This window comes from Carcharodon carcharias, chromosome 5, assembly GCF_017639515.1.
Source record: "Carcharodon carcharias isolate sCarCar2 chromosome 5, sCarCar2.pri, whole genome shotgun sequence".
Classification (NCBI taxonomy): domain Eukaryota; kingdom Metazoa; phylum Chordata; class Chondrichthyes; order Lamniformes; family Lamnidae; genus Carcharodon; species Carcharodon carcharias.
In genome coordinates, this window is record NC_054471.1 from 101,469,855 (window position 1) to 101,491,623 (window position 21,769).

Consider the following 21,769-nt stretch of genomic DNA (forward strand, 5'->3'; position numbering starts at 1 on the left):
CAAAAGATGTCAACAACAATAGTACAATAGAACACATAGGTGTTAAAGTTAAAGTTGGTATTATATCTAAACGAATGTGCTAATTAAGAATGGATGGTAGGGCACTCAAGGTATAGCTCTAGTGGGTTTTTTTTTATTTTATATAATGGAAATAGGTGGGAAAAGGAAAATCTTTATAATTTATTGGGAAAAAAAAAAAGGGGGAAACAGAAAGGGGGTGGGGATGGGGGAGGGGACTCACGACCTAAAGTTGTTGAATTCAATATTCAGTCCGGAAGGCTGTAAAGTCCCTAGTCGGAAGATGAGGTGTTGTTCCTCCAGTTTGCGTTGGGCTTCACTGGAACAATGCAGCAAGCCAAGGACAGACATGTGGGCAAGAGAGCAGGGTGGAGTGTTAAAATGGCAAGCGACAGGGAGGTTTGGGTCATTCTTGCGGACAGACCGCAGGTGTTCTGCAAAGCGGTCGCCCAGTTTACGTTTGGTCTCTCCAATGTAGAGGAGACCACATTGGGAGCAACGAATGCAGTAGACTAAGTTGGGGGAAATGCAAGTGAAATGCTGCTTCACTTGAAAGGAGTGTTTGGGTCCTTGGACGGTGAGGAGAGAGGAAGTGAAGGGGCAGGTGTTGCATCTTTTGCGTGGGCAAGGGGTTGTGCCATAGGAGGGGGTTGAGGAGTAGGGGGTGATGGAGGAGTGGACCAGGGTTGTCCCGGAGGGAGCGATCCCTACGGAATGCCGATAAGGGGGGTGAAAGGAAGATGTGTTTGGTAGTGGCATCATGCTGGAGTTGGCGGAAATGGCGGAGGATGATCCTTTGAATGCGGAGGCTGGTGGGGTGATAAGTGAGGACAAGGGGGACCCTATCATGTTTCTGGGAGGGAGGAGAAGGAGTGAGGGCGGATGCGCGGGAGATGGGCCGGACACGGTTGAGGGCCCTGTCAACGACCGTGGGTGGAAAACCTCGGTTAAGGAAGAAGGAGGACATGTCAGAGGAACTGTTTTTGAATGTAGCATCATCGGAACAGATGCGACGGAGGCGAAGGAACTGAGAGAATGGGATGGAGTCCTTACAGGAAGTGGGGTGTGAGGAGCTGTAGTCGAGATAGCTGTGGGTGTCGGTGGGTTTGTTGGATATTGGTGGACAGTCTATCACCAGAGATTGAGACAGAGAGGTCAAGGAAGGGAAGGGAAGTGTCAGAGATGGACCACGTGAAAATGATGGAGGGGTGGAGATTGGAAGCAAAATTAATAAATTTTTCCAAGTCCTGACGAGAGCATGAAGCAGCACCGAAATAATCATCGATGTACCGGAGAAAGAGTTGTGGAAACGGGCCGGAGTAGGACTGCAACAAGGAATGTTCCACATACCCCATAAAGAGACAGGCATAGCTGGGGCCCATGCGGGTACCCATAGCCACACCTTTTATTTGGAGGAAGTGAGAGGAGTTGAAGGAGAAATTGTTCAGCGTGAGAACAAGTTCAGCCAGACGGAGGAGAGTAGTGGTGGATGGGGATTGTTCAGGCCTCTGTTCGAGGAAGAAGCTAAGGGCCCTCAGACCATCCTGGTGGGGGATGGAGGTGTAGAGGGATTGGACGTCCATGGTGAAGAGGAAGCGGTAGGGGCCAGGGAACTGGAAATTGTTGATGTGACGTAAGGTGTCAGAGGAATCACGGATGTAGGTGGGAAGGGACTGGACAAGGGGAGAGAGAAGGGAGTCAAGATAACGAGAAATGAGTTCTGTGGGGCAGGAGCAAGCTGAGACGATCGGTCTACCGGGGCAGTTCTGTTTGTGGATTTTGGGTAGGAGATAGAAGCGGGCCGTCCGAGGTTGGGCAACTATCAGGTTGGAAGCTGTGGGAGGGAGATCCCCAGAGGAGATGAGGTCAGTGACAGTCCTGGAAACAATGGCTTGATGTTCAGTGGTGGGGTCATGGTCCAGGGAGAGGTAGGAGGAAGTGTCTGCGAGTTGACGCTCAGCCTCCGCGTGGTAGAGGTCAGTGCGCCAGACAACAACAGCACCACCCTTGTCAGCGGGTTTGATGACAATGTCAGGGTTGGACCTGAGAGAATGGAGTGCAGTAAGTTCAGAGAGAGACAGGTTAGAATGGGTGAGAGGAGCAGAGAAATTGAGACGACTAATGTCGCGCCGACAGTTCTCAATGAAAAGATCGAGAGAAGGTAAGAATCCAGAGGGAGGGGTCCAGGTGGAGGGAGAATATTGAAGATGGGTAAAAGGATCCGTTGAACTGGGAGAGCACTCCTGCCCAAAGAAGTGAGCCCGGAGACGAAGACGGCGGAAGAAGAGTTCAGTATCATGCCGAGCCCGAAATTCATTGAGGTGAGGGCGTAAGGGTATGAAACTAAGTCCTTTGCTGAGCACTGAACGTTCAGCATCGGAGAGGGGAAGGTCAGGGGGTATAGTGAATACACGGCTGGGGTTGGGATTGGAAGATGGGGTGGGGACGGAGGGACAGGCAGGGGTGGAGGGTCCTAGATGGGTGTTGGTGTCGATGAGTTGTTGGAGCTTGCATTCCTTAGCACTTGAGAGAAAGAGAAAAAGTTTCTTGTTGAGGCGTCGGATGAGCCGAAGGATAAAATGAAACTGGGGGCACGCGCAGCTTTGAAAAAGGGTCTTAATTCCATTCTTAATTAGCACATTCGTTTAGATAATATCACCAACTTTAACTTTAACACCTATGTGTTCTATTGTACTATTGTTGTTGACATCTTTTGATGATCTGCTTCTATCACTGCTTGTTTGTCGCTACAACCACACCAACCCCCTCCACCTCTCTGTCTCTCTATCTCTCCGCCCCCCCACACACACACCTTAAACCAGCTTATATTTCAGCTCTTTCCTGGACTCGAACTCAGGTTCTGTCGAAGGGTCATGAGGACTCGAAACGTCAACTCTTTTCTTCTCCGCCGATGCTGCCAGACCTGCTGAGTTTTTCCAGGTAATTCTGTTTTTGTTTTGCATCACCCCCTGATGTTCACTGGCATCCCCCACTATCAACATCCTCAGGGTTGCCATTGACCAGAAACTGAATTGGACTAGCTATATAAATACTGTGGCTACAAGCGCAGGTCAGAGGCGAGGTATCCTGTGGCGAGTAACTCACCTCCTGACTCCCCAAAGCCTGTCCACCATCTTCAAGGTCAGGAGTGTGATGGAATGCTGTCCACTTGCCTGGATGAGTGCAGCTCCCACAACACTCAAGGAGCTTGACACTATCCAGGACAAAGCAGCCCGCTTGATTGGCGCCCCATCCACAAATATTCACTCCCTCCACCACTGATGCACAGTAGCAGGAGTGTGTACCATCTTCAAGACGCACTACAGGAATCCACCAAGACTCCTCAGACAGCATCTTTGAAACCCACGACCACTACCATCTAGGATGACAAGGGCAGCAGATAGATGAGAACACCTCCACCTCGAAGTTCCCTTCCAAGTCACTCACCATCCTGACTTGGAAATATATCACGTTCCTTCACTGTCGCTGGGTCAAAATCCTGGAACTCCCTTCCTAGCAGCACTTTGGGTGTGCCTACACCACATGGACTGCAGCAGTTCAAGAAGGCAGTTCACCACCACCTTCTCAAGGGCAACTAGGGCAATAAATGATGGCCTAGCCAGCGAAGCCCACATCTTATAAATGAATTTAAAAAAAACAACTTTATAACAACTGTTGACATACCCATATTTTACTGGGAGCACTCTTCACTCATGCGTTTACCTTGTGGCAATTAAATCTGGCAAATGGTAAAACCAAGACCCCTTCTTTTGCTTGTTCACATACTGACATAAGGCGGCAGCCCATTTGAACACTTAGATGATGCATCTCATGTTCCTTGTTCTGTCATTCTGCTCACTTGCGGAACTAAATTCTCTACCCCATAGGCCTTTGGAAGCTCAGTCATAAAGTATGTTTAAGTTAGAGATTGATAGATTTCTGATTAACAATAATGTAAAGGGTTATAGGGATAGTGAGGGTAAATGACATTGAAACGTTCAATCAGTCATGATCATATTGAATGACGGACCAGGCTTAACGGGCTGAATTGCCTTCTTTTGTTCTTATGTTCCTAAGTGGCACATATCAAGCACCCTTGTAAGTAGTGGGGGATTCAGTTAACCTGTAATTCCTCACAAGGAATGACATTGAAGATTCTGTGAATGGAAGCAGTGGGATAGTTTGAAGTCAGAAGCTTCCACCAAGCTCACAAACATTATTACCTTTGTATTCTTTTTGTTCTCCCCTTAGATGCATTCTTTCCCTCAAATGAAAAATACTCTGCAATGTAGCACACTGCCCCTGCTTGCCATGTTAGGTCTATTTTAAGGGGTATTTTCTGCCATCATTCTAAAATATGCCATTGTTCGGTTCTTATGGATAAGAGTAGGAGAGTGAAAAAGAGTTGCTTGTCTTATTCCTGCCAAGCACTTCACAGTATCTACATCATCCACTCCTTGCCAAACATTAGAACAGGTATACATGCTCAGAAGCTGTGGCCTGGGATTCGGTTGCAAGAGGGAACACTTAATGAAGCACAAATCATGATTAAGAAGGATGGAATGGCGTAGCCTTTGAAGCAGCAACAACCAATTGTCTCGAGGGCTGACTCAATCAGCTGCTGATCCTTGTGATTTGGATTTCTCTGAGCCTGTCTAACAATGCAGTTTGATAGCTCATCAACAGCAATTCATGAAATGAGTTAAGAGCCTGCACACTTTGTAACTCTTTCGAGTTAACTCTTTCGAGTACAAACCCGTTTCCATCTGTTTCAGATGAAGTTACATTGTTTCATAGTTTGCCATTGTGAGATTTGAACTCTTGATACTCTTTCGAGTACAAACCTGTTTCCATCTGTTTCAGATGAAGTCACATTGTTCCATAGTTTGCCATTGTGAGATTTGAACTCTTGATACTCTTTTGAGTAAACCTGTTTCCATCTGTTTCAGATGAAGTTACATTGTTTCATAGTTTGCCATTGTGAGATTTGAACTCTTGATCTTGGGGTTACAAACCCAGTACCATAACCACTTGGCTATTTAAGCCAAGCTCTGCACACTTTGTAACCATCTATGGAGGAGTCTACAGCCCCATGTTTGGAGTGTCTGACTGAGCTTTTGACCACCATTGAGACCATGACCACTGCATGACCCTATGCAACATAGTTCATCTTGACCACGGTGTTGAGATTTACTTGTGGCAGGATTGGTGTCAGGTGGCCAGCCTGCTCTTAGTTTAATGGACCCCCTTAAGTGGCCACTTAAGGACCGCTTATCACCATCACTGGTATTTTACCAGGGGTTGGGGTGCCCACACTGTGTGATATACCCTGGCAGCCTGCCTGCAGATTCTGGGTGTCTCTCCTGATTGGACACCCTATACCTGATAGAGAGAGCCGCATTGCTGGGACTGAAGAGCTGCCAGCCCTCTTGGAGGTGGGACACACTGTGTTGTTGGGGTTGGCCACGACTCAGGAAACTATTTGGATAAACCATGCAAAATAGTGTTGTGGCCTCCTGGGCCACTGGGAGCAGGCTGACCTCTGAATTCTCAGCTGGTGGGTGGAACTGCCACCTCGGCATTATTAATTTTGTAGGTTCAAACTTCATTCCAGAACATTCAATACAAAGCCCACAGTAAATATTCCAGTATCATTCTGAGCAGCCACTGCATTGTCAAAAGTCATATCCATTTGCCTATTTCATCCTGTACTGACCCCTCTGGCTCACTAACCAACCCACAAAGTGCCAGCTTCTGTGTTTGTGCTTGGTAGGGTGTAGTGTGTAACAGAAGCATTGTCTGCCTCCAAAGTGTCTTCTTCGATGGGTCCAAATGCTGAGAAGGATCTCAAAGAAAGAGGGAAGGGATAAGAAATAGAATGACCTGAAGAGGCTGAACATTATCCAGTTAGAGCTGTGAAGATTGCTGAATGTTCGCCGAGATGGGTGAAACGTTACAAGTGAGATGCAGGTATTCTTCTAAAATAATCTGCCAGCCTTGTTTTTCCTCTCTTTGTCTGGGTCACTAATCCCCAGCATGTGTTGCACATGGGTGAAGGCTTTGCTGGGTACTCTTTCCTAATCTTTCTCCTCTCCCTTACATGATGTGCCGTCTTGTCTTGCAGAAAGAGAGGGAGAGTTAGCGAGAGGCTGTGTAAAGATAAGTAGAGATGTATATAACTTGTCCATATAGCACACCTGCTGCGAGATGGAGAAGAAGCAAGGTGGATTGACAATGGTATGGTGATGCATGTACCTGTAAAGCCATGTGTGGAATGTGAAATGAGGAAGCAGTGCTGGGCTAAGATGTGAGAAGACATTGCTGTTTGATCAAGGAAGGCAGTGGAAGAGGTGAGTGTGTTTGCAATGAGAGGCCTGGCAGTGTGTCCTTGGGAACCAGATGTTAATGGATGTGTTGGAATGGAGGGAATTATTCAGGGTGTTGGGAGAGCAAATGAAAGGAATCTTGTTAAGAGGGATGGAGAGATGAAGAGTTGCAATCACCCTTGCTGACCTTGAGGTAATTGAGCCTCTTTCCACACTGAAACCAGGTTCTGGGAGTGATGCTGCTGGCACAGACCCAGCCAACTTTCTCCATCCAGAAGATGAATAATTGCCATGGGGATGCTCCTGCAAGTGTTGGGGAAATAGTACCTCTCTCTTTGCCCTGACTCCTCCAACAGGGTTTCCAAGGAGACATGAAAAAAAAATAGGAGAGGCCATGCAATTCATCTGTCAGATCCACTTTCTTGGAAACAATATTGGAACACAATAGGTCTTCAACAAATGGATCCTCACTTTTATGAGGTACACTCCTTCTTTAAGTAGACCTTTGCACAGTTTCCAGCAAGCCTCCTGAGAGAGGAATTTGGACAGGCTGCTTGTTTTTCATCCCAATCAAATGAGCAGCCTCGCCGTTTTTAGAAAGAGGCTGAGAGTTAAAATTGCTAAGGCCTCACACTGCTGCTGTCAAAGCAGTTTCCAGCTTTCCCTGCCCCCACCAACCTGATTCATTCCCCCAAGTTAAAAATCATTAGTGTTGTGTTATGAACTGACAAGCTTAGAAATGACTTGCTTTATAGGTCTCTGATTGTTCTCGGAAAAAGGCAGAATTCTGACACTTCACTGATCCATGCACTTTTGAGGTTCTAACTCAACAGATTGGCAATTAATTTTTCTTCTTTCTAAACTTTGTGTTGGAAATTCAAGTTGTGAAATGGAGTAAAATAATGTCATTTACATACTTTATAAACCATGACATTGACATCTCCCTCAGTGCCATCACGAAAGCATAGTTATGCTGTGAAGGGCATGCACAAAATGAATCCCTATTCTATTTGACTGTCATGATTTGACATTTAAAATGTTTCGATTTTGATGTTACCTCTCCGCATTGCTTGCAGTTGATGCAAAGACCTCTTCTCGTCTAGAATTGTGGGCTTTTTGGGATGGCTTCCTTGGCAACTTTTTTCTATCTGATCTTGTACTAGGGGATATATATGTTTGCCCTCTTTGTACTGTAGTTCACATTTTTTTTTTTCCACAAGAGAGAAAACCAGGAGATATGCTCATTGGCGCTTTATTGCTGAATAAACTAGATAAACCCCTGATCAAAAAGTTGAATAGCATCACAGAAATTAATTTTTTAACTAATATCATAGACCAGATACTATAGCATTATTTCCAACCAAAATTCTTTTGTGTGATAATCTTCATGCCTCATTGAATGGAACTACCTACATGAGTTTTCATAATGGTGCTGAGTGTTGAGATAAGTAAAAAGAGAGACGGACCAAAAGAAAAAAATATGCAGCAATGAATTTCAAATTGTATCCTAAAAGGCTATAGGACAAAATTAATACTGCTTCAAATAGTCACAGAGTTTAATTATGGGTCGCTGTTACAATTGATATTATCATCTGAATATTTTATTGAGATTATTTTCTTGTCATTGCTCCTTTCAGTTGTGTCTTTTTAAAATTTATTTATGGGGATGTGGGCTTTGCTGGCTAGGCCAGCATTTATTGCCCATCCCTAATTGCCCTTGAGAAGGTGGCGCTGAGACGCCTTCTTGAACCGCTGTCCAGTGCTGTTAGGGAGGGAGTTCCAGGATTTTGACCCAGCAACAGTGAAGGAGCTGATTCCATAATCAGTGATTCCTCGTCAGACCCGACCAAGTGTAAAATGATGCACAATATTTCGGTTGCTGTGCGCCCGCCGGAATCGGCCGCTTGCCTGCCGACAATTAAAAGGCCTATTAAGGCCATTAAAAAGTTAATTTGAGAGAAATTTTTCGCTTCCCGTCTAACCTTACGTTTGGCAGGCAAGCAAAAAGGCCAAACGGCCTTTGCATTTTTTAGGAAACTTCATCCATGGGTGGAATGAGCTTTCCAACAGCAAATAAAAATAAAATCAAAATTTTAAAATTTAATTAATAACATGTCCCTGCTTATGTGACAGAGCCACATGAGGGGATATGTTTCATGACATTTTTAAAATCTTTATTTTTTATTTTGAAAAATGTTCATCTCCCTTCGGCAGCTCTGTGCTTCAAGAGGCTTTTCAAGCGCACACCTGCATGCATGCATGTCGTCCATGCTTGTCCTCTTCCTCCTCCCCCATTCCATACAGGCAGTGCTGAGTCTTAATTGCTCCCCCCCCCCGCCACGATGTTAAATCGCGATCAGGCAGCGGTTGGCTTCCTGACCGCCCCTGCCAAGCCCGCCTGACGAGGGAAAAGTCCTCCCCATGAACACTCTTTTGGTAAGAAATTCTGAATTCTTAGATGGTTAACACATGATTCCATGTCAATCGTTACTTCTTCACTTAATATTAAGAAAACATAAGTGCTATAATTTGCTATCATACAATTATCAGTAAACTCTTCTATCACCTGATCAACTATTTTTTCAAAGGCCCTATCTATGTCTCTGGGGCTTTTCCTCCTTCACTGATGCTGCAGTTCTTCTCCTTGGTTTTGTTATCTGTATCCCTTTTTTGCATTTCCCAGTGCAATATGACTTAATTGCACCTGGTGTAATGTTTATGAGTTATGAGGCTTGCATCATTTGGTGCTTTATTTTCTGTAACCCACTCAGATTTTGACGTGTCTGACATTTGTTCAATTTATGCTTTAATAAATATTCTGTGACCCAATTTTTAAAGTTCTACAGTTCTTAAATGCTGATAGGATGTTTGGGGGAACATAGACCGAGGCAGATTTTTGATCGACAAGGGAGTCGAGTGTTACATAGGGTTCATAGGAAAGTGGAGTAAGGCTACAGTCAGATCAGTCATGATCTTATTGAATGGTGGAACAGGCTTAAGGGGCCGAATGGGCTACCACTGCTCCTGTTTCTTATACTCTTATGCAATACATTCAATTATATACCCCCACACAAAAACATATATATATAAATATATATTTTATATATGTATATATATGTGTGCGTGCGTATATTATATATATATTTATTTATATATATATATATATACATATATATATATATATAAATAAAAGGAATTGGTCACACAATGGAGCTCAGTATGTTATTACCAGAACTGGAATTTGAATTAAGCTAAAATGATAGGTTGATGGCCTATTCCATGCATCTGCTTTCTCTAACACTTTCATTCTACCTGCACTAATTGTGCAGAGTTTGGATTTGGCTTCAGGTCCTAAGCAGCTGGGGGATATGAATTCTGAATAACATGGGGAGACTTTAAGTTGTGACTCTATAGGTCCTTTTTGCTTTGTAATCATAATGTACTTCTATTGCATTGCCTGATGTTAATTTCTGCAGGTTGATATAGTAGCCCATGGGTGAAATGATATTTCTGCTGCTGATTATGCTGTCAGTAATCAGTGGGGGTGTAACAGGGTGACATAGTTAACAAACTGTCACCTACTTCACTGTTATTTAAATACCAGTGGTCCTGGATGGGGGAAATAGTTAGACATTCAAGCAGAAAATATTAATGATGAGAAGAGCCTTTCTTTTGCACAGCACTTGTTCATGGATAGACCTTTTGTCTGATCCTCTATTAAGCCACCCTTGGCACTTTTGATTCAAGAAACCACTGGGAACACAGCAGTTTAATACTTGAGAAACATTCATTTCTGACACGTCATCTTTATGTTAAAATAACTGATTTTGGGCCATTTGACACATCATCACATGTTCCACTGCAGCCCTCACAGCATCTGTGTTGGTAAGTCTAGCTGGAAATCAACAAAAGAATAATCTAAACTAAAAATAATTATCTCACTTGCACATTGAGAATCATGTTTAATTAAGAATAAATCACTTGTGTCACAGCCAACATGACTTAATTGCACCTGGTGTAGTGTTTGTGTGTTATGAGGCTTGCATCTTTTGATGCTTTATTTTCTGTAACCCACTCAGATTTTAACATGCCTGACATTTGTTCAACTTATGCTTTAATAAATATCCTGCAACCTAATTTTTAAAGTTCTACAGTTCTTAAATGCTGATAGGATGTTTGAGGGAACATAGAACAAGGTAGATTTTTGATTGACAAGGGAGTCGAGTGTTATGTAGGGTGGATAGGAAAGTGGAGTAAGGCTACAGTCAGATCAGTCATGATCTTATTGAATGGTGGAGCAGGCTTGAGGCTTGAATGGGCTACTCCTGCTCCTGTTTCTCATGCTCTTATGTTCAGTTATTGGGTTTTCCTAGCAGAGCAAATAGTAAAGAAGCCAAAAAGGTGCCTTGGTTCTAAAAGATGAGATGGAGTGCACCGAGCAAATGGTTGGAAATTTCGACTATGCTTACCTCTAACTGTTGGTATTTTAACAGAATGGAACTATGATAGCAATGATTTAAAATCATTGCACACTTCATTATTTTCAGAAACTATTCCATTCTCTCCATGAAGTTAAATGAGACTTTATTTTACAGAATAGCCAGGCTCTAAATGCTGAAGTCCATGGCATAAGGAATAAGTGGCGGAATAACTATGCGAAAAAAAACCAAAATCATTTGACAGCCTATTCCCATGTTACTATTTACTCTGATGGTATTTTTCAACCAACATTTCTTTACCAGTTGCCACCTATTAATTGGGCTCTGTGTGGTCATAGTGAAATATTTGAAATAGATGTACTCTGCTATACTATTAACATCAGTATAGTTGCATTTGTACACTGTAAACAAGAGAGTTTGGAATAAGGGTCTCCCATCTTCACTGATTCAGTCTGTATCTATCTTTGTTGAAAGAAGCTGTGCCACAAGCTGAGAATATTGCAAGTAAAGGAACATAAAGTGATGAACTTGGTGCTTTGATCAGACATGGCTGGGTACTAAGATTCCGTAGATGCTTAAAACAAAAATTATACCTGCCCTCAATCTGGTAAAAACAGAAAATTCTAGATAAAGCAATTCCGATGAATAACCACACTCAAATGTTAAGCCGTCTTTCTGTTCTAGATTCTCATTTCATATTTTTCTTTTATTATTATTCATCGAGAAGAAAATACTTCTCAATGTTATTGTTATCAGATTCATGCTTGAAATACATGACTTTAAGTTAGAACCCAGAGATGAATTTAGGTATGTTGCCAATATGTTGTCAGATATAAATACACATTAAATTACAAAAAAAGAAATGTGAGAGGGATCGACATGTTTGCATGTTTCATAATTTTTTATGTAATAGTAGATTAGGAATTGTCCAAATGTTTAAATTTCATATTACCTTTTGTTTGCTTCCAATTGAATATGTGTGTCTCACTGCAGCTGTTGGCCTTACAACCTGCCCTGACCCGGTGGTTCCTAGCAACGGCATAAAGATTGGAGATAGATACTTTGTTAATGATGTGGTGTCTTTTAGCTGTGAGTCTGGCTACACACTGCAGGTAAGTTCAAGGAGGAGTTCACTTTGCTGCTGTATGGCTATGTATTATCATGAGTACTGCACTCTTGAAAAGGATGTATATTTGCATCAACCCTGTTCCTCTAGTGTAACAACTTACTAGATTGTTGTGGGTGTGATTTCAACATAATTCTTATTGCAGTGTTGCACAGGTGTGCATTAGAGTATTACAGTACCTCTGTAAAGTGCCGCTTGAATAATTATACTCGGGACGTTCATTAGAATTGATGGTTTGCACAAATTGAACCTAATTTGTAGACTTTGGATGTCAAGATTCCAGGTGTATTTTTTTTCAGAAAAGTCAATCTTTTCCTGTATTGTGACTTCTGTTTATATCACAATTGGAATACAGAAAATAAATGCAATGCCCATGAATGGGCATTTTCCAAGTATGCTGCTTTAAATAATTTCTCTTTCCCTACCTCTGCCCCCAACACACAGATACAAAGTGTGCCTTCAATCCCAGTAATGGGCTGCTCATAGAATACATAAAGCATCAGTCAAAAAGTCCTACAGGACTTGGAATACATATAGCAGAAGGGCTTGTGAAATATGACATTTTATTCACTTTTTTTCCTTCTCTTTGAATCAGCTGCTTGATATGACTCTTCCGGGTTTTCAGTCATCCAGTTCTTAACTAAAAATGACAAGAGTTGAGTCTAAAGGTTAACAGCTATGATTAGTGAACAATGGGTGTGCCTTTTGTTTGTCTTATTCTGTCTGTAATGAATGTGCTCATCACATAACTGTCAGTTTATGCAGCTCTCAAAGAAATAACTTGTCTATTTTAGGTCATGAAAAATATCATCATGCAGTATGTAAAAATGGAACATTATTTTCTCAGCAATGCCTTTTTAACACAATGTACTTGCTGCCACTTTCGACTTTGAGCCATTTAAAATCATCTACCAGCCCACCATCGTGTACAAAGCTTCAAAAGGAGCATTTTTTCTAACAAAGAACTCCTCAGTCAAAAATGCTATTAACATCACATGATTTTGTTTCATGATTAAAATTTATTTAAAAAAAATGATTTTGAGGCTTTTCAAAAATTAAGGAACTAAGCATAAAAGAGCAATTTTCCTTTTATTATTAAAGGATAGAATAATCAATCATTTTGTCACTTCTTTATAGTTGAATATCCTTGATTATTGAGAACATTTTTTGAATCGTCGTAAATGTACCAAGGTCATACAAGGCCCAGGAATCTTTCCAAAACATGGCTATTTTGGGTGTATTCGATAAGCTGGTTGCGATATCGGATAATTTCGATGTAATGCACACTCCCCCTGCAGTTTGATGGCAGGTATTAGCTCACAATTATGTGGTTAGATGTTTCCACCCAAGTCCAAAACTAGGGTTCAACATTATAAGACAATCACTCATGAATCCAATAAATAATTCAGGAGAAACTAGAGTATAGTGAGAATGTAGGAATCGCATGAGAGTGGGAAAAAAAAGATAACATTGTTGGTCAGGTTAGATGGAGTTGGATGAAAGGAAGCTCATTTTGAAGGATATACAGCAAAGAGTTGGGCTGAATGGCCTGTTTCTGAATTGTAAATTCTCTGTTAATCACTGTAAAAATTGCCATCCCAATTGCTTCACCAGATTGTTTTGGAGAACACCCTTTGTTCCATTTGATAGGATCTTTCCAGAATACCAGCCTTGCTGTTTTTCTGCTATTCCATCTGGCTGTTTCTCAAATGAGCCTAGTGCTCTGGATTGGATTACTCTGTCTGACACCACCCACAAGCCCCCCCTCCACCCCCTAACAGCCCTAGGTTTTGATAAACTTGATAATTTCTATAAAGAAATTAAATAGATTCCTGTCTTGAAATCTGGGCTTTGCCAGTTGGTGGCTTGGGTTTTTGTCCGCCAGTTGGGCGTGCAGAGCTGGGAGAATTCCAGGCTCCGCAAACCTGACTTTTATAAATAGCTGCCCAAACAACCGATTTTTGGTCTGGGGAAGGTGGACTAGATTACAAGTCGGGTGGGCGACCCCAGAAGTAGTGAGGAGGATGCTGAGTGCAGAGACAGGCTGGCCGGAAGGCTTGCCTTGGGACTCCAGCGCTGAGTCCAAATATCTTTTTAAAGAAAAATAAAATGTAAAGCACCTCTCACAACTCTCACTCCCATACACTCCCCACGCCCCATCAATGCCACCTGTACCCACCTCCCATAGCCTCTAATACCCTCCATGCCAACCTATGCCCTGCCCCACCCCCATAGCCTTTTAGAGCCCTTTTGTTAACTTCATGCCAACTCAAGCCAACCCATGCCCCCAACCCACCCTTACACCTACCATGGCAACTCACCCAGTATCCACCATGGGCAGAACTCAGGACCCATGCAGAGATGAGATAAAATAAAGTTCAATAAAATAAAGTTCTAAGTGTTTATTGCACACATCATTAGACTGAAAAAAATACATTCATAAAAAATCCCATTTACTTCTTTTGCATTACTTCAACCACATAAAACCTTATAACAATGAACATTTCATTCAAGTGCACAATTCCTTAAAACAACAACATTGGAATTCATTGTTCCACTTCAAAGAGTCTAGCAATCAATTAAAATGAAATGGCAGGCACCCTATGGTAATAATGGATGGCTGTGAAATCAGTCATGCAGCAGTAATCCAGTAATGAAAGCCCTCAGGCTATGTCGACAGACAGAGTGAAATAGCAAGCAATTTTTTTTAACACTCAGGCCATTGTTTTCAAAGATTTAGAGGACAGGACTTTTAAATGCCTTGACAACTCTCCTTCACAGGTGCTTTTGACAGGTCCTTTTAATACTTTTGACAGTTAAGCTTGGCAATCAATGAGTTTATGCACTTTCTACACACACTCATGCCTATTTTAACAATTCCAGAGGGCACCTGACCTCCCCCAAAGGGCACTTTACCTCCCCCAGAGGATGTCCCAGGACCAGATCTAAAGGGCAACTTTACCTCTTCTCCAAAGGAAGGGATAACCTGGCTACCCAAAGAAATGCACAAAGTTAAGACCTACTCTCACTAGGTCTGCTGTGTACATTTCAGGTTTCACGCTCCTGGGATACAGAAATTTGACTTCAGTGGAGGCAGTTGATGGTCTAAATGGCCAGCCGCCTCTGTGAACCACACATGCATGAACCGCCCCCATTCCCATTCTGGCAAAAATATGAAGTGCCGTGTTTGTGAGCAGGATGTCAAAAAATCCGAGCCAGTGTCTTGATTTTCCACCTTTGATGGGGTGTGCTGGCAGATACTGGTGGTGAATTTGTCAGCCTTCAGTGCATGTCCAGCTGTTGGTAGGTGTTGATATTCACAGAGGAAGATGCACTGATGTGATGTGATTACTGCTGGTTTATCAAGCAGTAACCTACTCTATTATTAGGAAATTCTAGGTTCAAATATTTCAGTTCAATAATATTTTACCATTTTAAGACCAATGTATATGACTTATTTTGCTATGCAGAATAATAATGACATTTGAGATCTTCTGAGTTGCATTGCTAAATTGCAGAGCTCGGGGGTGGTCCCTACTGCTTTGTTAAAATGCATTATTATTATTGAGTTTTATCTCATGTGCCTAGCTATGAAGTTTTATGCAGCTTTGGTCCACTGGTGACTTCTAAATAAAAAATGACTTCAACCAAAGCTGGCAGGGGAAACTCTTTAAATATTTACTGAACTCATGATAGGAAGAATGCTTGGCAGAATCCCAGATAAAACGGTGACACCTAAGCTCCAGTAACATTTTAATTCCCTCTGTAGGCATCCTCATTTACATTTTCATGGGCCCAATCTTGTGAACATGGATGGAGAAATTGGTATTGAAAAGTTTGGTTTTTCTTCCTCTGCCATCTTTGGACAGGTGGGAAGTCATAGGAATATATCCACTCAAAAATATAATGCATGCAAAAACTAGAAAGCTACTGGTCACTCATATATAGTATTAGGAACTTTAATTTCCATTATTTCTGTACTTCTGACAACCTGTTGTAGTTACAAATTTGACTGGCAAGAAAATACCAGCAGGTCCATCAAGGCTTGCCTCATGTCATGATGGCTGGACCATCATGGCTAAACACTTCTGCTCCACCTGCAAAGGAATATAAACCTGGGAGACCTGAAAAATAACAATAATGGAAAGAATATTCTGGAATTCCCCCCCACCCCCGACCAACACCCCACCAATCTGGATCAAACATAGCAGATCACATGGACCAAGTGTCTCTTTAAAGACAATTTACTTTCTGTATGATGTGATTCTACTCCAGTTAGGAATTATTCCAGCTCCCTCTTGGCACGCAGAAACTCAGCACTCAGTACACCAGCTGCAAAGTATTCCAAAGACTCACTACTCTGGGCAAAGGAGAATTGCCTAACATCCAGTTTATTCCTGCTCTTATATAGTTTAGACTCATGTTCTCCAATCTGTTAAACTGGAATAATCTGCCTTTAGGGATCTATAGAGCCCTTGAGTTGTGTTATAAACCCCTATCAGGTTACCATTAAGGCTCTGCTACTCTGAAGTAAATAGACCAACTTCTTTAAGTCTGTTTATGTAGCTGATGTTCTTTAAGTTCACCCATCACATTGGGGATGGGGTACAGGGGGTGCCAAAACTGGGGACGGAGTTCCAAATATGGTCTAACCAATGATCTGTATAATTATGGAATGGTATCCTTTGACTTAGACTGAACGGATCTATTAATACAACTTAATATCTTTTTAGATATATTTACATTAGTCATTGACAATGATACCTCTATCTTTTCTCTCTCAATCTGTTTCATTATTGTTCCCAGCAAATGATACATGTATTTTGTGTTGACCCTACCAATACACATGACATTTCAGCACAACTTTGGAATTAGATGTTCTGGTCTTACAGGTTTATCCATCAATGCATTCATCTTTTAATCCTTTGGAGGCGAGCAATGTAGTCATGTTTATCATTCCTCCCTTGGAATACAGTAATAAAAATCAAAGTCAATATTAAAGGCACTATTTTGCCAGAGAATGTCTTGGCTTTTATGCAGCTGTTTCATTTTATCAACTGCTAACTGGTATATGATTGGAATGTTTTTACTTCCAAGGGACAAGCCCATGTTTCTTGTATGCCTGGAACTGTTCGCCGTTGGAACTACCCGTCTCCAATTTGCATTGGTAAGTGGAGGAAGATCCCTCTCAGTTGGAGAAATCTCTATCTTTGTGACAAAAGAAAACGATTATGCTGCAATACTAGGTATTTAGGGAGGAATGCTTAAAAGGCCTGCTGTTATAGCCTAGGGGTGCTCCCACTCCCAGACTAACTAGGAATCAAGTAACTCCGCCTGGACTGGGATTGAACCTGGCACCCATCCAGTATTGCTTGGCTTCTTCTTTCCATTACTAACTGAACCAGTTTTACACTGTTAATTTTTTTTTTAAACAATCACATGTGAAGCTGTGTCCATTCTGGATCTAATTATATGGACTTCAGAAAATACAAAATTAGCATTTGAACAAAATTTGCCAGAGAAGGTGCTGTCTGATAGTCACAAAATAAAAATTGGCAGGGGATTCTTTCCTGTGCTGTTCTTATAAGTTGGTTTTGCAGAACCATGGCAAAACCTGATAGCTGTTCTCACTTAGGTAACCTGATTTGTGCTCTGTGGAGCCACTGCCACTCCCCTGTATGGTGCCTCAGTAATCCTAGTAATCTGCTGGCGGACAGGTTGCTGGATTGTTGTGAGATCCTGCAGGTCCCTTTGAGCACTGGTATCCACAACCAAGATGGCAGTAGTCTGCAAATGCATAACTGCAAGTTGAGCTTGTATGACTTCAGTCTGTAGCTTCTGCTGCAGCACCCAGATGTTGGCTGGCTTCTGTTTGTGCTGAAATGGGAGCTAAAACATCAATCACCAGAAGTGGCATCACAGTTGGGTTTGCAAAAGTCCTTATGGAGTTGGCCGCCATTACTAGACAGGAAATGATGGGGTCCAACCTCTTCACAAAGTCTTGAGCCAAGTTGGTACCAGAATCCTCGATGCTCCTTGACATTTGTATGCTGCCAAAAATACCTGCAGTCAATGCACCAAGTTCTTTTTTAGGCCACCCATATAAAAGTCCTCATCTGAATCCTCTGCAGCAGAACTCATGCAACCTTGTCCTCTGGCAAGCTGGTACCTATGCTCCCTGACTGCAGGCCACTCGAGCCTGGTGTCTCACCATGTGCAGTTCCAAATTTAAGCTGTTCTCTAAAATACATGCAGTGTCAGTACGGGAGCTGGCAGCTGCGACTTTGAGAGTGGGAGACACTGTTTCTTCTCCATCACTGTCTTGCTGATTTACCACTTCTTTGTGTTCCATCACTGCTTGTCCAGGTGGCAGTTCTTAGGTATCTGAAATGAGAAAGGCACAAAGGTAAGAGTTTTGGTAAAAGAAAGGGGAAAAGCAAGAGGAGCATGCTTATAGTATGTGCAGCTTGTAAATCAGAAGAGATTGTGGGATGTAGAGGAATTGGGAGAAGGGATTAGGTATGAGCATGCGGTTAACTTCATAGATTTCAAACCTGTTGCTGGCCACAGCTTCAGTCATTGTGCTTCTATAATTATGAGCGCTGTCTTCTCCATTGGAATAAGAACAAAAAGCTCTATCTGTCCCCACCGGTTATGTGCTGCTGCCTCCAGTTATGAGCCATGTTGTCTATAGGAGAAAGGAAAGCATGCCAGTGAGTGGGTGCAAGGTGTTTGGCAATGTGGCTGTCATGGTTGAATGGCTGGCTTTGTGTGCAGGCTGTAAGATGTGGGTGTGAAGCCTGCAGCAGTTCTGTGTTTATGAGGGTAAGGTGCGGCTATGAATGTCAGGTATGAGTCATGATTGATAGAGATCGCTGGGAGTGTGGTGTATTCAGCAGTGTGTGAGGCTAGGGAGTGTGGTGCGTTCAGCAGTGTGAGAGGCTAGTGGTGCAGTTAGTGGGAATATGGCATTTGAAGTTGAATTTACTAACCTTGACCATTCATATGAGGCCATTAAACTTTTTGTGGTTTTGCATCGAGGTTCTTGAAGAAACCCTGACTCCATGCCTTTGTCTGCAGGGCCTCCTGGGCCTCTATAGATAGATAGAGGACCTCTCTCCTCCTGTCCATCTCTTCCACCAGTGTCCAGCTAGCTGCTCTGTTTCCTCATAATTCACTGTTCTTGCTCGCGCCATCTTCTGCAACCAGTTCCAACACCTGCTGCAGCCAGAATGCATCTCATCTTGAGATATGGGCTGGCTTCGCTGCGGTAAAATGAAAACAAAAAAATGCTGGACACATTTAGCAGGTCAGGCAGCGTCTGTGGTGAGAGAAAATAGAGTTGATGTTTCAGGTCGATGGCCTCTCATCTGTTGAAAATGTCACAGCATGAAAAGTTAATTCTGTTTCTCTCTTCATAGGTGTTACCTGATCTGCTGAGTATTTCCAACACTTCTGTTTTATTTCAGACTTCCAGCTGCCACAACATCTGGCTTTTGGCTTTAAATAGTGCTGGTTAGCATTAAGCGGTGCTAGTACTGCACAAACTTTGGCCCCCTGCTGAGGCTTGCCTGTGTTCAGTAGCACTGGCTGCACTCACCCATTGTTGCTGATCAGTAGGCAGCATGAGGTTTACGTGCTCGTCTCCGACGGAAGAAACAAAGCTGTGTTAATTATGCGCTGCAGTACCCATGTCGGTTTTCTGGTTTTGCCCAATTTTGCATCTAGGAGCCTTGCGTCTAGGAAAGTACAGAATTTTAAACATGGTTCATAGTCAGTAGATTCACATGTCCCTGTAAGTATGAGGGATAGAATTGGTCCAAGCTAGTGAAACTAATGGTATCTCCCAGATGGGTAAGGCTATGACCTGTTTATGTTTATCCATTAAAGCTTACAAAGGGACATTTGATGGTGCAGTCTTGGGATATTAAAGGTGCCAGATAAATGCAAGTTTTTGTTGAGCCTAAATTACAAATTGGAAATTAACAAGGATGTAACTTTCAATTTCAATTTTTTTGCACTTTGAACTTTTTCACTGGAAAACTTTTGCTGAGTGCAGTTCTGACAATTAAAGGGAAGTAATTTAAATAAGGGCAGCACATAGACTATGGAACAGCTGCATGGAATAAATGAAGTTTTTTTTTTCTTATTAATCAGCTAGATGTGGAGGGATATTGACTGACATGAACAATGTCATCCTAAGTCCTGGATTTCCTGGAAACTATCCAAGCAACTTGGATTGTTCGTGGAAGATTTTATTACCCATTGGATATGGTAAGGAAGCTAAAATGAAGGTGATGATTTATTCAGTGGTTATACAGTGTTTATGAATGCCGGTTGCATCTGTGAAATTCACTTTGGGATAAGGACGTTATGTTGACACACTGGCCTTCTTTGGTCCATGAATAATAACAGATTTCCTCAGTAAATTTCTAAAGATTCGCTCATATATCAGCATCTTTATTTCACGCAGTTACTTTGTGAAAATTGGTAGACATTGTGCCATGAGCATACTCTGCTATATGTATATAAAGAAACATAATCTCCTTAGCGCCTTGATTTCTACAGGAGGACGGGAAGGGTGTGCAGGACCCTGGGAGTAGGTGATGAATTCAGCCAGGTGAGGGACCTATGACAGGGCTGCACCTGACACCCAACCAGATTGACCTCCTGGCCAGCAGGTGGCATAGGCATCTGGGGACAGGACCCATGGGAGTAGTTCAGTGGGGGGCAGTGAGGAGAAGACAGTTAAGGAGGGCAAAAGTCTCGCACATTTGGGGAGTGGGGGAGGGGGAAAGTCTGTTCACCATCGGGAGATAGAGGGTGAATGGGAAATGGCTCTTGTTGTAATCGAGAAGGATGAGTGGGATGAGAGGCTTTGGCCATGATTGTGGAGGGGAAGGGGCAGAGGATGTGCTGGCCATGATTTGGGGCGGAGGGGGTGGTTGGGCTGAGGCAAGTGGGAGGAGCCCTCCTGACCCACAAGAAAAACTAAACTTTAAACTTTAGAACTTATCTTCTGTGCCTCTTTCGGCCTTGGATCCAACTCTGAACAGGCTTGCCTCATGAAGAACACATCATTGACCACTCTCCCTGTCCATCCCTGGCTCAGGCCTCCACCTAGAATTGTAGAAGTGATTCTGATGACATCATGGGATCTACTCAACATATTTAAAATAGGGCAATGCTTCTTTCTGGCGGGTATCCTGCTCATCTGCTCAAAGGAACAGATTATATTGGGAGACTGTGGGAAGACAGGTAATCAGACAGGGCAAGCGATTTGATTGAACTACACCCCCCAAAAAATTTAAATTTTAACATTTTAAAATTTGTGCCTACGTACCAGTATATATTCTGGAACCCAATTCAAAATGACACTATTTAAAAATGGTGGCCTCTGCAATCACATGATGTGTTAATGATGTACAAGCCCTGAAAACATCTGGTCAAAATTGCTGCCACAATGATTTTAAAGAACTATTAGCTCATTTGTTTTAAACAGATTAACATATTCACTAAAATGGATGGAAATGGAATTTTAGATAAATGTTAAAAGTATTTATGTGTTGCTGTGTCATGGTGTAATCTCAAAGACATGTTTAAACTGATATTCCAGCTTGTTTTAAGCGCTGAGTAGGCAATTCAAAAATAACAGGGCCATCAACAATGTGTTTGAACTGCCTAATTTTGTAACAGACTTTAAGGACCACCTTTACCTTGCAATTCTCCCAATTTATTAAACAGAATTCCTATTCCCTATTGCCCTCCTTCCAAGTGGAACGCAGCTTGCGTGCAACACTGGGATGTCAGTGTTTTATCCTGTAAGGAAGAGAAATGTTTTCAATATTCCAAGTCTCTGA

The 21,769-nt window shown here is 42.4% G+C and overlaps 1 protein-coding gene across 1 annotated transcript in view; it reads left to right on the forward strand.

The window, feature by feature from the left end:
- Positions 1-21,769, forward strand: part of LOC121278286 (CUB and sushi domain-containing protein 1-like) — an 844,854-nt gene that overhangs the window by 520,799 nt on the left and 302,286 nt on the right. Inside the window, exons 29-31 of the mRNA XM_041188558.1 lie at positions 11,777-11,895; positions 17,007-17,076; positions 20,067-20,183. Coding sequence (XP_041044492.1) covers positions 11,777-11,895; positions 17,007-17,076; positions 20,067-20,183 — 306 coding nt within the window. The remainder of the gene's footprint in view (positions 1-11,776; positions 11,896-17,006; positions 17,077-20,066; positions 20,184-21,769) is intronic.